This window comes from Nelusetta ayraudi, unplaced genomic scaffold (genome assembly GCF_046127955.1).
Source record: "Nelusetta ayraudi isolate G7.1 ecotype Tasmania unplaced genomic scaffold, CSIRO-AGI_Nayr_v1 ptg000011l, whole genome shotgun sequence".
Taxonomy (NCBI): Eukaryota; Metazoa; Chordata; class Actinopteri; order Tetraodontiformes; family Monacanthidae; genus Nelusetta; species Nelusetta ayraudi.
In genome coordinates, this window is record NW_027466061.1 from 7,831,506 (window position 1) to 7,845,919 (window position 14,414).

The window sequence follows — 14,414 nt, forward strand, 5'->3', positions numbered from 1 at the left end:
ACCCAAGTGCATTTATCCTGCATGTGATTCCAAGCATTTGACAAACAGCAGAGCAGAATCCTTTCAGAAACAGTTGAATAGTGATGCAGTGCAGTGATACGCACAAAGCAGAACTCCCTCCCCCCCCAACATATTGTATGCCATTTGTTTGCTTGTTCAGCAGGAGACCGCATCAGCCTTCGACCTCTCGCTCCTCTTAGCAGGCACGCTGCTTATTTTGATCGTGTCACCTTGGCACTTCCTGTGTGCTGCAGCTTTCTGCAGACAGTTGCTGCACCAAAGTCAGATGATTTAAAATCAGCATTGAAATACACAGATAAGACTGTACACATTTTACCAGTGTTTTAAATAGTCAATTTATTTCCATACAAGTTTTAGTTCATACAGTAGTAATTTTTTGATGTGAGTGACATTGTTCAATAAATATTGTGTGATATAATTATATATATTTTTTAAAAAGATACATAGTTCTATTGCTCTTTATCACCAATTCCCAGTCTACAAGGTGGAGACGCGCAAACACGCAAGTACTGTGACCACCTGCAAACAATTCTACCACAAGACTGAAGCTGTGCACGTGTACGCGAGAAGCCAAAAGATGAATTGAATGAAATCATACTGATTTTTAGCCTCAAGCCATCTTTCACCTCCGAGTAGCTGCAACCCCTCTGGTCCAGGCTACAGCTGTCGACCTCTCGGGTGAAGCGTAGACACGTCCGTGCATAGACAGGTGCACCTTAGCTGGGTTGGGAATCCTGCAGGGGCTGGCAGACTGAGACCTCTGCACTCTTTTCACAGCACTGGCCCGATCCAAGGAGTCTCTCAGTGAGCGGAGAAAGCCATGGGAGCCTCTGGGTGCTGCAAAAAGTGATGGTGATCAGTAAATGACTGACAACCTTTCTGAGGAACCAGTTAATGTGCATTAATCTTACAGTGCTTTGCCTATCTCAATGGAAAGAACACTCCTGTAAAGTTAGATTAACACCTGTTTTGAAAGTAATTGTAAGTTCTTGTGAATGAGTCCAGACCTGATGCAGGGTAGGTGGTCTGCGAATCGGCAGGTTGGTAGTCGTCGGTCTCTAAGCTCCGGCTGTTTCTAACCGCTTGAAGAGAGCGCAAGCTGGTCCCCAGGGGAGACCTGCTTGTTCCAGGTGATGTTGCTTTAAAGACACATTAGAGGCCACATTCTCAAACATGTTTTTAAAGACCCTCTCCCATGTCAAACTGAACCATCATCATAAAACTTCCCCGTCCATTAAACACATTCTGCCATGGGACACATTATTCTCCCCTTTACACAATCACTAGGACAAATAATATCCCTTTTATAACAGTATTTGATTTTATAACGCATAAAACCCACTACGTACCTTGTTTCTGAGCCAGTTTGAGCAGCTTAAACTGTGTAACTTGCTGGTGAAGTCGGGACAGTCTGGGACTCTGACAGCCCTGCTTTGACACTGCTGTTGGTAGTGACTGGCCTGCGTGAGAGTTTAGGGCAGATGGAGCAGACTTCCAAGACAAACCCCCAGTGGTGAACTCATCGCTGTCTTTAATAGGGATGGATGGAACCAAAGTTGGTGGCACGGTGCCCCTGGTTGAGGCGGTTGGAGGTGCAGAAAAATAGTCTTGTCTCAGACCTGGTAAGATATGAACAACCATTACAACACAGCCTCCGTTAGTCTGGATGTGATTCTAAGCGGCGGCGAATCAAACTTACTGGCTTCTTGCAGACGAGCCATGATGTGCACATCTGTTATGTCCTGGAGTTTGTAGCCAGAGATTGTGGCACCACTGGTGACACTCAGCTGATTGTCGTCTGTACAGTTCATAAATGGAAAACCTGTTTTTCAATTACATGGCAAAGTAAATAATATTTATTTTTAGCAATAAAATAAATTATGGCAATTATTTAAAAGCTTTGTCATAAAATAGACATTTCAGTTTGAGTGTCTGTATTTGAGAGACAGAAGATTCTTCTTTTTAGCTTTGATATTTCAAATAGGAATATAATAAAGAACTTGTCTGAAATTGTCACCTGTGCTCTCAGGCTTGTTGAATGACCAGCTTCCACCAATTTGATCACTAAATGAGCCCACTGAGCCGTTGCCAGAGTGAGGGAGAGCCACAGGATGTCTGTAAAAGTTCTTGCCTGACAAACACAGACAGCTGGCATCATGAAAACCGAAGGGGTCATATTTAAAGGACAGTTCACTCTGGATATTTAAAAAAAGACAGTGTGACTTCCACAGATTGTGCTTACCTTGATCCAGCCTGTTTATCAGAGATCGACATGCTGTTGCCGTCTCAGGGCTGGGGTTATCCAGGACATGTCGGCACCATCTGAGAGCAGAATCGCCTCTGTCCTCCGACAGCTGTCTCTTCGGAGGCTGATACAACCTGTGGAAAACGTGTTTTTACTCACTTGGTCTCTACAGACCAAACATCTGACTGCTGGTGCCACCTACCAGTTTTCTTCATCCTGTGTGTCCTCACCGACCTCCAGGAGCTCCACAGAGTCCAGGGCAGATTCCTCCTCCTGTGTCTGTTCACCGTCCCAGTGGTCTCTGCAACTGTCCAACATGCTGTCCATGGTCCATCGAGTCAGGGCCGAGTTATAACCTGATTTCAGACTCTCCAGTCTCAACCTTGCATCAGCGGCAAACGACCGATTGTTGCAGCTTTTAACCACGGCTCGCTCAGTGTCCATCCAGATGTTGTAGTATGGGTCGCAGTTGCCCTCCAGGCTCACAGTGTCTTTTTCAAAGGCAACCAGTGGCTGATAGCAAAAGTACAGACCCAAGTCGCTCTTTGATTGGTCTTCAAGCTCCATTTTCTTGCCCAAGTCCCTGAATGTTTACAGTTCTGTAAGCTCCTCTCCAGTATGGGCCTTGTCCTGCCTCACCAGTCCAGCAGAAAATTGCTGGGAAGATCAGAATGGAAGCCAGTTGTGTTGAGCATTAGGTCATTTTTGTGCTGCACGGCAGGCAACTGTGTCACACTGCACCATCTATTGACCCAGATTTGTTGAGGAGTGCTGTTAAGTAGACACGCAGCAGATTGGATGGATTTAGAGAGGCATCAGGAGCTTAGGTGGATTAAAGAGTCCGAGAGTTGCAACCAAGAAAGAAAAAGAAAATTGATCTATTGAAACATTTTTAGAGCACAGCACAGTGTTAGGTTTGCTCTACAGGGAAGCATCGTTTGCTAAGAGTGTAAAATGGTCAATATCTTTGATAATTTGCTTGAAAAAGACTTCTGATCTCATGCAGGTAATGTGGAAAGATGTGGCCAAGTCCTGTTTCTCTCCTCGTTTTATTCTTCTTTTCTAACACGTTGAACTTTAAGGGTAATCATATTTTCACAAAGTTTAAATATCAGTAAATGTGTATTTCAGCCTTCGAATTATACATACATTACACATTAAAGAGACTCTATCTGACTGCTTTAAATGTGATCTCTTGAATGTATACGTTATATTTGCTGTGTGTAGATTATATATTTATCAAATATAGAATTATTCAAATGACACATTGCAATCAAACTGCAGGAAACAGGCTGCATCTCCGTCACTTTGCCAACGTTTCTTCCTCACTGGTAAGGTGCATCTGTGAAAATCCACCTCAGTGTTAATCTTTGTCCCCTCATGTCCTGCGTGATCTCCACATCTTTTTGACATCGGCGGTGATGTCAGGGTGAAACTGCAGTAGTGGCCCCCATGTTCTGGCCTGTGGCCAGTGGAAACACGGAGGTGCCACATGGCCCTCTTTGCTAGCAGCAGGAATTAACAATACAAAGATTTATGATTCAAGATCTTTATTGTCATTATGCAAGCACCACATTTTCAGGAAGCTCCCTGCCTTCACACACAAAAAGAAAATATATATATATAAAAAAAAAAATAGACTATACATGCAATAGAAATAGAGCACACACAAAAAGTAAAAAATTAAGACGCAGAATATAAAAGACATAAACACCTCTACTTTTACAGAAATGAAACGAAATAATTCACAGTGCAAATAGTAGTAATTACAGAGTGAAAAAAAACAGATTTTTTTATTTTTTATTTATTTATTTATTTCGTTTTTACAGACTTTATTGAACTCGAAACCAAACACTCTCTAACCCTTTGCATGTCAATCGACACCAAACTGGGCCTTTAGGATTAGGGTCATTAATTGGCTCTGTGGAACGAGCACATTTCACTGTACCCTTCTCGGTCACAGTGATATTCCGGCACCAGTGTATCGGAAGGTTTTCTTTGCAAGGTGTGAGCAGAAACTACGCCCCGCCCTGCACTGAGCTCTGACTATACAACAGGTGAAGAGGAGGAGGAGGTGTCTCTATTGACTCTCTGCCGCTCACCTCGCCGCCCACCCCGGCCCGTTTCCTCGTCGTCATCGCTGATGTCTCCCGTCCACGCTGCACTAAAGCGCCGCTCACTTGTTCGCTCCAGCCGCTGGTGAAAAAACAACAACCCAACAACAACCAAACAAACCCTCAAAGAACAGAGGCGCGCACTTGGGAGTAGCATCACCCCGTAGCCGAAGATGTGGAACAACGAGCGACACGTATAACGAACCGGAGAACCATCACAGCGCCGCCCGGCCGGCCGCCCGGCGCCAGGAGGAAGACAATGCAGGGCGACAGCGGTAAAGCGGCACCGGGAAGCCCCGGTGGAGTACCCGGCACCTCGGAGCAGGTACGAGTCGTTGTTCGAGGCTACTCGCGTTAGGGGAGGTTGAGAGACCGGAGGTCACTTATATTAAACAAGGGATTAAGTTTCCCCTTTCAGGTCACACACCGTCATTGTTACGGTAAGATTTCTCCGGATCCAGTCGGCGGTCCAACCTGTCCGTCCACATTCTCTCTCTCTCTCTCTCTCTCTCTCTCTCTCTCTCTCTCTCTCTCTCGACCTCTGTTAGTCCTCGGCGACAGCAATACGGAAAGAAATACTGTCTGCGCCCAGTGCAGGTCGAGCCTGAATCGTCACTGGGTTAGTCCGACACTTGTTGTTTGTTTTAAACTTTTCCCGGGACTTACTGTCTGTCTGCAGGCATAACGGTGAACATTCACTCTGTTTATCATGGCAAGATGTATCAGTCTTATAAGCTAAATTATCACAAAGTGAGAAGATTTGCTAATTGACAGAAAATAAATAATCAATTAAGTGTATTTCAATTACATTAACTTCTAGATTGTGAGTGGTTTTAGCTGCTCAAATGTAAGAATTTACATGTTCTTGTTGTTTTGTTTTGCAAGTATCCACCAGTGTTTGGTTCTCATGCAAACTATTTAAAAAAAAAAAAAAAAGATGCCACAGACTTCAACCTTAGATCAATAAAGTCTTGCAATTAAATGCAGTGACGCACTGGATGTCAAATAATAACTGATAGAAAAATAAAGGTTTCTCTCTGTGGTGCAACCTCACCCACCTCACCTTACTACTACTTACCTAATGTGTGGTGATAACTGTTTGTCATGGTTTTTATTGGGACCCTGCCGTAACCACGTCTGACTTCCTCCACAAGATCGTTCAGTAAAAGACATTGTTCTTCCCTGTTTAGAGATAAGCAGTTTGCAGAGGAGAAGAGGAAGTTCACCAAGTGGTTTTCACACCACTGACATATAAACTCAGCACACTTTGGTTGCAGTAATAAAGAACCTGCTAAAATAGCAGCATTAGTTAGTTCCACATGACCTACTTACCTGCTGTTTTTGCTTTGGTCCTGTTTGCTAAAAAGATTGATTGAAATACTGATTTGTATGTATTTCTGATTTCTTTTCTTCCCCTCAGAATGCAGCACATCTAAACGGACACGCTGTGACTCAAAATGGCCACAACTCTATGGCAACACCTGTGCCTCAGCCTCAGTTTGCCGGTCCTGCACCCACTCCGACCCCGGCCGTCCAGAGGGAGCAGTGGGGGGGGAAGTATGAGTTCCTGCTCTCCTGTATTGGATACTGCGTGGGACTGGGGAACGTGTGGCGTTTCCCCTACCTCTGTTACCGGAACGGAGGAGGTGAGCTCGTGCAAAATGTTTCCTGCTCTCTGAAGTTCCAAAGAGCTTACAAAGCACTTGTGTGTGAGTGACTGTATGTGTGTGTCTGGGGTGATTTCTTACACCTATTTGGGCAAGAGGCCCTCTCGGCCCTGCCTCTGGGTGTGTGTTGCACCGCAGCAGCCACGAGCCCTCATAAGCTGCAGCTAGAAGCAGCCGCTAATCCTTCTACAAAGGCCGAGTGAGCATGTGTTACGCGCATGGCGAAATCAAAACGTGCCAACGTGTCGATGCTTGAGAGACTGTAAAGGGGAATAAACATCAGTCTGTGAATGCAGCGCGCTCATGCAGGCTGAGGCTGCACTATAAGTTGACTTGCCTCTACAGGCCGTCTAGCCCCAACGGAGAAAAAAAAGAAAATAAAAAAAGACAGAGCCATCACAGCGGATGATGTTGTGTTTCTATTTCTCTCACAGGTGTGTTTCTCATCCCCTATTTCATCATGCTCTTCTTCACGGGCGTTCCCCTCTTTCTAATGGAGCTGAGTCTGGGCCAGTACGGTGCAGCCGGACCCATCATGGTGTGGAAGTGTTGCCCACTTCTCAGAGGTGATGCACGCCACAGTTCACAATACACACTAATACAATGAGACACCTTTGGAATTATTTCACATTTTGTCTGATGGATTTACCCAATTTTTACTGCCCTCCAAACATGTATTCTGTTGAAAAAATGGGTTTTCTTCGAAATGAGAAATTTCTTTTTCATTGTGTTTTTTTGTATTATTTTTCTGACAAACTGAGTCTCTTTAAAAATCAACTGCTACCTAACAATAATAAATGTAACTTGCTAATAACAGGATTATACAAAATGTGTTCAGTTATGGCTGCTTAAAGTAACCCTGACATAATGCTTTGAAGTGCTGATTTGTGCTGTTTTAGTCTTTACTTTAGTTGTTCAGTTTGTCACATTGTGCAGACCAGCCACTTCAGCCTGTATCTCTCATGTCTGGGCTGAAGCGTAATTAGTCTAAAGTGTTGACAAGCCACCTTAGCCGATGAGCACGTACAATAACGATCAGTTTTACATCACGTATTACTCATATTTGTTTGTTATAATCCCTTTGATTTATTGACAGTGTAATGTTTGTGTCGTTATTGTCATTGTCAGAAAATCTTTCCGTCTTTTGTGAGAGAAATTCCGCTTGGGTGTGGTGCCACTTGCCAACCTTACCAATGAAAATTTCAAAGAAAAGGAGACTGTACAGCTAGAAAAATACGTAATGAGCTGTCAGTCTCGGCATAGATGAGGAAAATACCTCATGACACCTTTAGACGTCAGTACACGTCGGCTTAACAATTCATCCACAGCTCTTCGCTGTGGACGAATATTCCATAAAAACATTATGAGGAACCTAAAACATAGCCGGAAAAACAGGTTCTGTCGTGCGGTGCTTTGTCTTACAGTGGAGGAGTCCTTCAGCAGGCTGCACGATGACTCAACAAAGCTTTGAGACAGAGTATTGACTCATGTCACAGAAATAAAGTGTGAACCGGGCTAAAATCACTGTGAGGTGTTCATGCACCTCAGTTCAAGTCGTTGCTCTTCAAGTACATACGTTCAATATTTTTTTTTTTTTTTTTCACAACAGATTTGCTTGATTTCATACTACTGATTCTGCGAAGACGAGTCAGTTTAGTCTAGGCATGGGCAAACTTCGGCCCGGAGGCCATATGCGGCCACTGAATTTGAAGAAATTATTTTAATAGTATGCAATTAATAAAATGTACTTTATTTCATCAATTTTTTTCAGTGTTTTAAGAGTCATTTCAAGATTCGATAGATATTTTGTTGTAACGCTTTTGTTCATTTATGATTGACATCAAAGCACGTTTCGTACATATCCCATGATATATTTTTCCTCCTATGTGGTGGGTCACCAAAACACTCCATTCATCTGCTCCTGGTTCCCCAACCCCCCATGAAATTTTTGAACTCATTGTGGTTCACCGGTCCAAAAGTTTGCCCACCCCTGGTCTAGTAGCTTAACAGTCATTCTTGAGCCAACCCAAAGTGTCTCAGCCATCAGCTCTATTTGTGCTCTGACTGATTCTTCTAATCCAGGTGATGCCACACACGGCATCCCTGCTGCCAATAAAACAACTCTTTGTCTCTTCTGCCAGGCATCGGTATAGGGATGCTGTGTGTGTCCACGCTGGTGTGTCTCTACTACAATGTGATAATCGCGTGGACGTTCTACTACCTGGGCAGCTCCTTCCAGAGCCCCCTGCCGTGGTCCTGCGAAGCCGTGGCTAATGCGCATCTCTGTGGCAACAACACGACAGCAAACGGCTCCACGGAACTGCTGAGCCCCTCGGAGATCTTCTGGAAGTGAGTGCTTCTTCGCTCAATCATTCACTTGAGTGTTGGCAGAGAAAAAAATGGTGCTTGTGTTGCCAAGTCCATACCGTGTTTAGTACTACGTTATTCATGACAGTTTTACTAAATATCTTGAATGGATATGAACTTTGATAGATGCCATGTTATGCTGATTTGAAATCAGAATCAGAATAAGCTTTATTGGCCAAGTTTGTGCATGCCAAATGGAATTTGACTCCGGTTTGTCTTGTTCTTTCTGCTTAGGTTAAAAAACAAAACAAAACAAAAAGACAGTAAACAAAAGTAAACAAATGTGCAACTCAAAGTAAACAAATGTACAACTCGGTGATGAAATAAAAAATATATCTACAAGTATAAATTATACAGAAAAATTATAATATATATATATACAAGTACACATTACAATATACAACATATACCTAAATATAAAAAATATATACAAATCTACATATATATATATACTGTAACAAGAAAATAAAAAAGAAACATAGGTGCAGCAGTAGGAGGAAGAGCATGGTCATTGAAAATGTAGTGCAGTATATGCAGTATAAACCCTGATTTATTATGTTGTGTTCTAATACTGAACACATCTAACTATAGGTTCAGTGTCGTGAATCCTCAGTTCTTTGAATAGACTTTGCATGGAAGATTGCTCCACTGGTACTGAGGGCTGGGTGCAGCACCTCGGTTGGCTCGCTGATGTTGACTCTCTCGCCTCTCACAGAAAGGCTGAGGTGAGGTATTGAGAGGCCATTTCCCTGTGCAACTACACCACACCTCTGCTTCTCTCATGGAACCTTCAACTTCCCATTGTTGTGACCACAGGCGGCACGCTTATAACAATGCAACATGCACTTCTCTTTATGAATTGCTATTTAATGCCTTGGCATGTTGCACTCTCAGGCATTTTGAGTAACTGTTGCCCAAATGGGGTTTTCCATTGGCCAGTGGTGGGTGTATTATACTGAGTCAGGTTAACCACAACATTAGTATTTCCTTAAACAAAGTAGTAAGTAAGTAAATGATGCAAGAAGTGGTGCACTGAACCTTAAGATGAAAGAAAATGCACTACTGTGATGTCCACACAGTAGTTTGTTTGTGTTTATATGTTTTGTTGTTGTTTTTTAATTGGCTTGTTGAAGGGAAGTGTTTGTCACACTGATTTTGTTAGAATAATTTTGACCATAACAGTAATCCTTGTATCTGTAGTGTAGATTTCTGCCCTAATGCAGTATTAGGATCAATGTTAACAATCAGTTGTGAAATAATGGGCAGAAGTAGAAAATGCGTTAAAAGTTTTAGCTGGTTTGATGAAAACAGTTTTTTTGTTGTTGTTGTTTTGTATGTTGTAGTGAGCGTGTGCTGGGTGTAGTGAACAGTAAGGGCCTCCATGACCCGGGCCCTGTGAGGTGGCCCCTGGCCCTGTGCCTCCTTGCTGCTTGGGTCCTAATCTTCCTGTGCATGCTCAAGGGCATCCACAGCTCTGGCAAGGTGAGCTGACAGTGAATGACCATCGCCTGCTCCCACAATATGCACCCTCACTTGCACCTCTCACACTCACAAGACCCGCTGAACCGCGGCTGTTGTGTTGTTTCAGGTGGTTTATGTCACGGCTACGTTCCCGTACTTTGTGCTCATCGTCCTCATCATCAGAGGAGCGACTCTTGAGGGCTCCCTTCAGGGTGTCGCCTTTTACCTCACTCCGGACTGGGGCCGGCTATCCAATGCGCAGGTACTGATAATGAGCTGGGGCGACCTAGGAGTCTGTAAACAGTGTCTCCTGTTGTTTCTCCAAACCTTGTCAACGGCATTCTCATTGTTTTCCACTATCTGATCCATTTCAGGTGTGGAACGACGCCGCTTCACAGATCTTCTACTCCTTAGGCATCGGAGTGGGAGGGCTTCTGTCCATGGCCTCGTACAACAAGTTTGACAACAACGTCATCAGGTGTGTTTGCGTTATTGCTTTTGCCCTGTTGTTTACATCCTTGGGGCTGTTTTTTTTAATTGATTAGGGTTCTTTTCATTTCAGGGACACTTTGATTATCACCACGGGGAACTGCATCACCAGCTTCTTTTCAGGATTTGCCATATTCTCCATTCTGGGTCACATGGCCTGGAGGAAGGGAGTTCCTGTGGGAGAAGTGGCAGACTCAGGTACTTTTCTCAGCTGCTTGTTGTTATCTAGAACTATGATTTGAAAACATTCTCTTATTTGTAAATGCCTAACGCTCAACCTAAATAATGTTGACGACTGTCTGTGTATGTATGCAAAGTGTATTTCTGAATGCTGCCAAATAGTTTGATAATAATTGTAATTTTACTTTGCCACTTATAAAGTGATATTATTTATGTATCATTAAAGGCCAAGACGGATCATCTTAAGTTTTTCTTGCTACATGTACCAGGAAAAACAAATGGACCTGGCAAATGTGCATCTATGTGTACGGTTGAAGCAACTTGGAGAAGCACTTGTTGGTGTTAATTCATAAAGCAGGCGCAGTCCTAGTGGTGCCTTGTGGCTCATGCGTCTCCCCCTTGGACTAACTGCTGGAGCATAACGAGCGCCCAGTCAGTGTTCGCATGCAATAAAGTTAGAATAGTTAAAGGAGGAAGAGATACACAGCGAAATGTAATGGTAAAAGATGTTGTAAATTTGAGCTGAGGAGAGTGAAAAGAAGAAGAAATGTAAGAATGCAATTAAAGGGTGAAAAAATGTTTCTGGGGTGCCCGTGGGCCAAAAAGTTTGAGAAACACTTCTCTAAGGTTCATCCATGACATAATTTGTAGTTTATTTTGTTGAGCATACACATTGGTTCTTACGCTCAAACTTATCGTCATGTATTTATTTCAAAACTAACTTCAAAACTGTCGTGTCCTTCCTGTTTCTGCCTCAGGTCCTGGCTTGGCCTTTGTTGCTTACCCAGAGGCTCTTGCCCTGCTGCCTGGCTCGGTGTTCTGGTCCATTTTGTTCTTCCTCATGCTCTTCATGTTGGGGATTGATACACTAGTAAGCGGGGGGGAAAAGCACACATTAGCAGCAATCAAGATACGCAACCCTGCTTCCATGTGTTTGAATCCTTCTGCTCTTCCACAGTTTGGCAACATGGAGGGCATCACCACAGCTGTGCTGGATGAGTTCCCACAGCTCAGATCCAACACCCTGCACAAGTCCTTGTTCCTGGGCACCCTGTGCTTTGCCTTCTACCTGATGGGTCTCCTATTGGTGACTGACGTGAGTGTGGCTGGTCCCTGCAAAATCCACAAGCCCTCTGTGTGTGACCACATGACTGCTCACTGTGCTGTGCTGTTTCTTCGTAGGGCGGCATTTACTGGTTCACTCTCATTGACTCCTTCAGCACTAGTTTTGGCCTCATCATCATCACTCTCTTCATGTGCATTGGCATCTCCTTCTGCTATGGTAGTCCATCTCACACCCTTGACCCTCATGTGGACCCCTCTACCATACCATCCTCCACTATCTCATGTTTCTGGAATTGTTGAACAAGATGAATCTACCCTGTTCCTGTTTCCATTTTCAACCTCATCTGCTATAAAGTTGTGCAGATTTTCTTGATAGGTTTTTTTTTAAATCCTTGATCTCATGCATGGGTCTATTTCCTTCTCCACCAGGCGTCAACCAGTTTTGTCAAGACATCATTGACATGATTTGTCACTGCCCTCCCTGGTGCAGCAAAGTGCTGCTTTACTTTAAGGCATGCTGGGTTTTCTGCACTCCGTTCCTTCTGCTGGTGAGTATAAAGCATCAGAATTACCAGTATCTTCTGTCTGTTGATGCTGCTGCCATATGACTTCATCTGCTTCTAAAAAAACTGAATGATTTGAAATTGGACTGTTTGCTACTTTTAGACACACAAACACACACAGACAGACACACACACACACACACACACACACACACACACACACACACACACACACACACCAATTATGCATACTATATAAAATAATTTTATACAATACCATTATTCAAATGGTAATAACGGCACATGTATAATTCTAAATATATTTATGTGTCACTAGTTTTTTTTTTTAAATCTTTTTAAAAGGAAACATTTTCCATTTAGATGTTTTTAAATGGGGCTTTTAAATCATCAGTTCTATTTGTGGATTAAAGTATTATTAGAGTAGTGAAAATTATATTGTCGTTGAGATGAGGCTCAAATCACAGCTCTGCAACACTGTTGATATGGTTCAGTTGCATAAGTGTTACATCATTGTTACCCACTGTATCTAACGTTTTTGTCCCTTTTGTAACAGCGTGAATCAGTCAGCTCTTTTACGTATACAGCTATACAAATACACCCACTTTTTACGCCTTGCTTTACTTGCCTAAAAATCCCCAACTTGCACTTACACTAGCTATATCTTCTGCTGCACTGATGTCTTTTCTGCTTTAAACTGAGATTTCCTCGTTGTGTGATGAACATACCATCATCCTCATCTTATCAAGTCAGTCACAGAACGTAGAGATAAACATTTGAAACTATTTTACAAGATGACACAGAACGTAAAAAAAAAGATAAACAAAACGTACGTTAGTACGTTGAGACATAGCCCACTTTGCTGAAGCGTCTGCAGCTTTGGTTGGGCATGACTTGAAAGAATTCAAAGGAAAATCTGACATTTACTCTGAATTCTATACCTTTTCTGTGCGAGTCTCTGCCTCTCTCGTTCTTCTGTAGCCGCTCTCTGTTCGATTGGCCCTTTCCCCTGCTCACTCTGTAACTCTCCCCTCACGCTCTAGTTCATCCTGACCTACATCTTCATGGAGATGTACAACACATCGCTCCACTATGGGTCATACGTGTATCCACGTTGGGGGAAAGCGATCGGCGTGTGCATTGGTGCCACCTGTTGTCTCCAGATCCTCATCTGGGCCATTGTGGCCATCAGCAAGGAAACTGGAACACTGAAAGAAGTGAGTCTCGGCACTTTAGCGTAAAAAGTTGTCATCATGCACAGTCCGATTTGCTCCAGTTTCTTCCTGTAGAATTTCTGAATGTGTTTCTCCTTTTTTGTAGCGTTTTCTGAAAACAATTCGACCTCTCAATTCCTGGAGGGTTAACAACCCCAACATCAGTGCGAGAGCGCAGGAAGGCCTGGTGCCCGAGGGGGTTGACACTCCGTACACTGTTACTCTCACAGACATGGACTTCACTGCGATGACATGGGAGATTGGGAGCCAAGCGTGATGGTGCAGACGGAGTATGGATCACAGCTCAGTTAAGAATGGGCGTCAAGAGGAGAAGGACTTTAGAATGTTAACAATAACAGCTTGGCTCTGGTGGCCAGGCTTTGTGTCCTGCAGGGCAGTGTAGATTTATTTTATTATTTATACAGTTGTCTACCTTTCATTTGTATTTTGTTTTGTTGTTTTTTTTCACATTTTTTATCCTCAACAGTAGAAAATGTGGCTTTTGAGGTGGCCTGGTTGGACCAGGACAGTGGCTCTTCACTTGGCTCATGATAACGTTCTCTAAAAGCGGACAGTAACAAGTCAGGGGACTTGATTTTTTATTTTTATTTTTTAATGTGAAATGGACACTTGTCTCTGACCCTCAACAACCTCTGCCGCTACTGCAGCATCATCATCAGCTGACTTGACCGTCTGGTTCGGATGAATCAGCAACACTGAGAATAAATTTTAACCTTTTTTTTTTTTTTTTTTTAAGAACATTTACTGAAATGATCATTGGAATAAATATGCTGTTTAAAACAGTTTGCCAGATTAAGTATTATTTATTGTTTGTGAAACAGCAACTAGATCCTGGTTGTGATTGGTTCACATCCCTCCTGTCTGGAGTGTCAAAGTCCAGCTGCTGCGGCTTTCAGCCAAAGTCCAGAGTCCTGCAAGACCCTTAGTAGACCATATGTATGAGATGTTGCATCACTCATATCATCTACACTACAGATACACTCCAAAAACATGCATGTGAGGTCAATTGAGCATTCTAAATTGTCCGTAGGTGTGCATGTGAGTGTGAA

The 14,414-nt window shown here is 43.2% G+C and overlaps 2 protein-coding genes across 2 annotated transcripts; one reads left to right on the forward strand and one right to left on the reverse strand.

Moving 5' to 3' along the window:
* Positions 1-7: 7 nt before the first annotated feature.
* On the reverse strand, positions 8-4,335 carry LOC142884638 (SLAIN motif-containing protein-like). The gene is made up of 7 exons (XM_076020431.1): positions 2,469-4,335; positions 2,264-2,400; positions 2,039-2,152; positions 1,721-1,819; positions 1,371-1,640; positions 1,029-1,160; positions 8-858 (listed from the first exon to the last, which is right to left on the reverse strand). The coding sequence occupies exons 1-7, from the start codon at positions 2,831-2,833 to the stop codon at positions 644-646; spliced, it is 1,332 nt and encodes a 443-aa protein (XP_075876546.1). The 5' UTR covers positions 2,834-4,335; the 3' UTR covers positions 8-643.
* A 70-nt stretch (positions 4,336-4,405) lies between these two features.
* On the forward strand, positions 4,406-14,157 carry slc6a7 (solute carrier family 6 member 7). Its single transcript, XM_076020427.1, has 14 exons — positions 4,406-4,705; positions 5,801-6,026; positions 6,482-6,613; positions 8,189-8,396; positions 9,758-9,896; positions 10,003-10,137; positions 10,250-10,353; positions 10,438-10,562; positions 11,303-11,415; positions 11,503-11,640; positions 11,727-11,826; positions 12,039-12,157; positions 13,174-13,347; positions 13,451-14,157. The coding sequence occupies exons 1-14, from the start codon at positions 4,640-4,642 to the stop codon at positions 13,619-13,621; spliced, it is 1,950 nt and encodes a 649-aa protein (XP_075876542.1). The 5' UTR covers positions 4,406-4,639; the 3' UTR covers positions 13,622-14,157.
* The last annotated feature ends 257 nt before the right edge of the window (positions 14,158-14,414 follow it).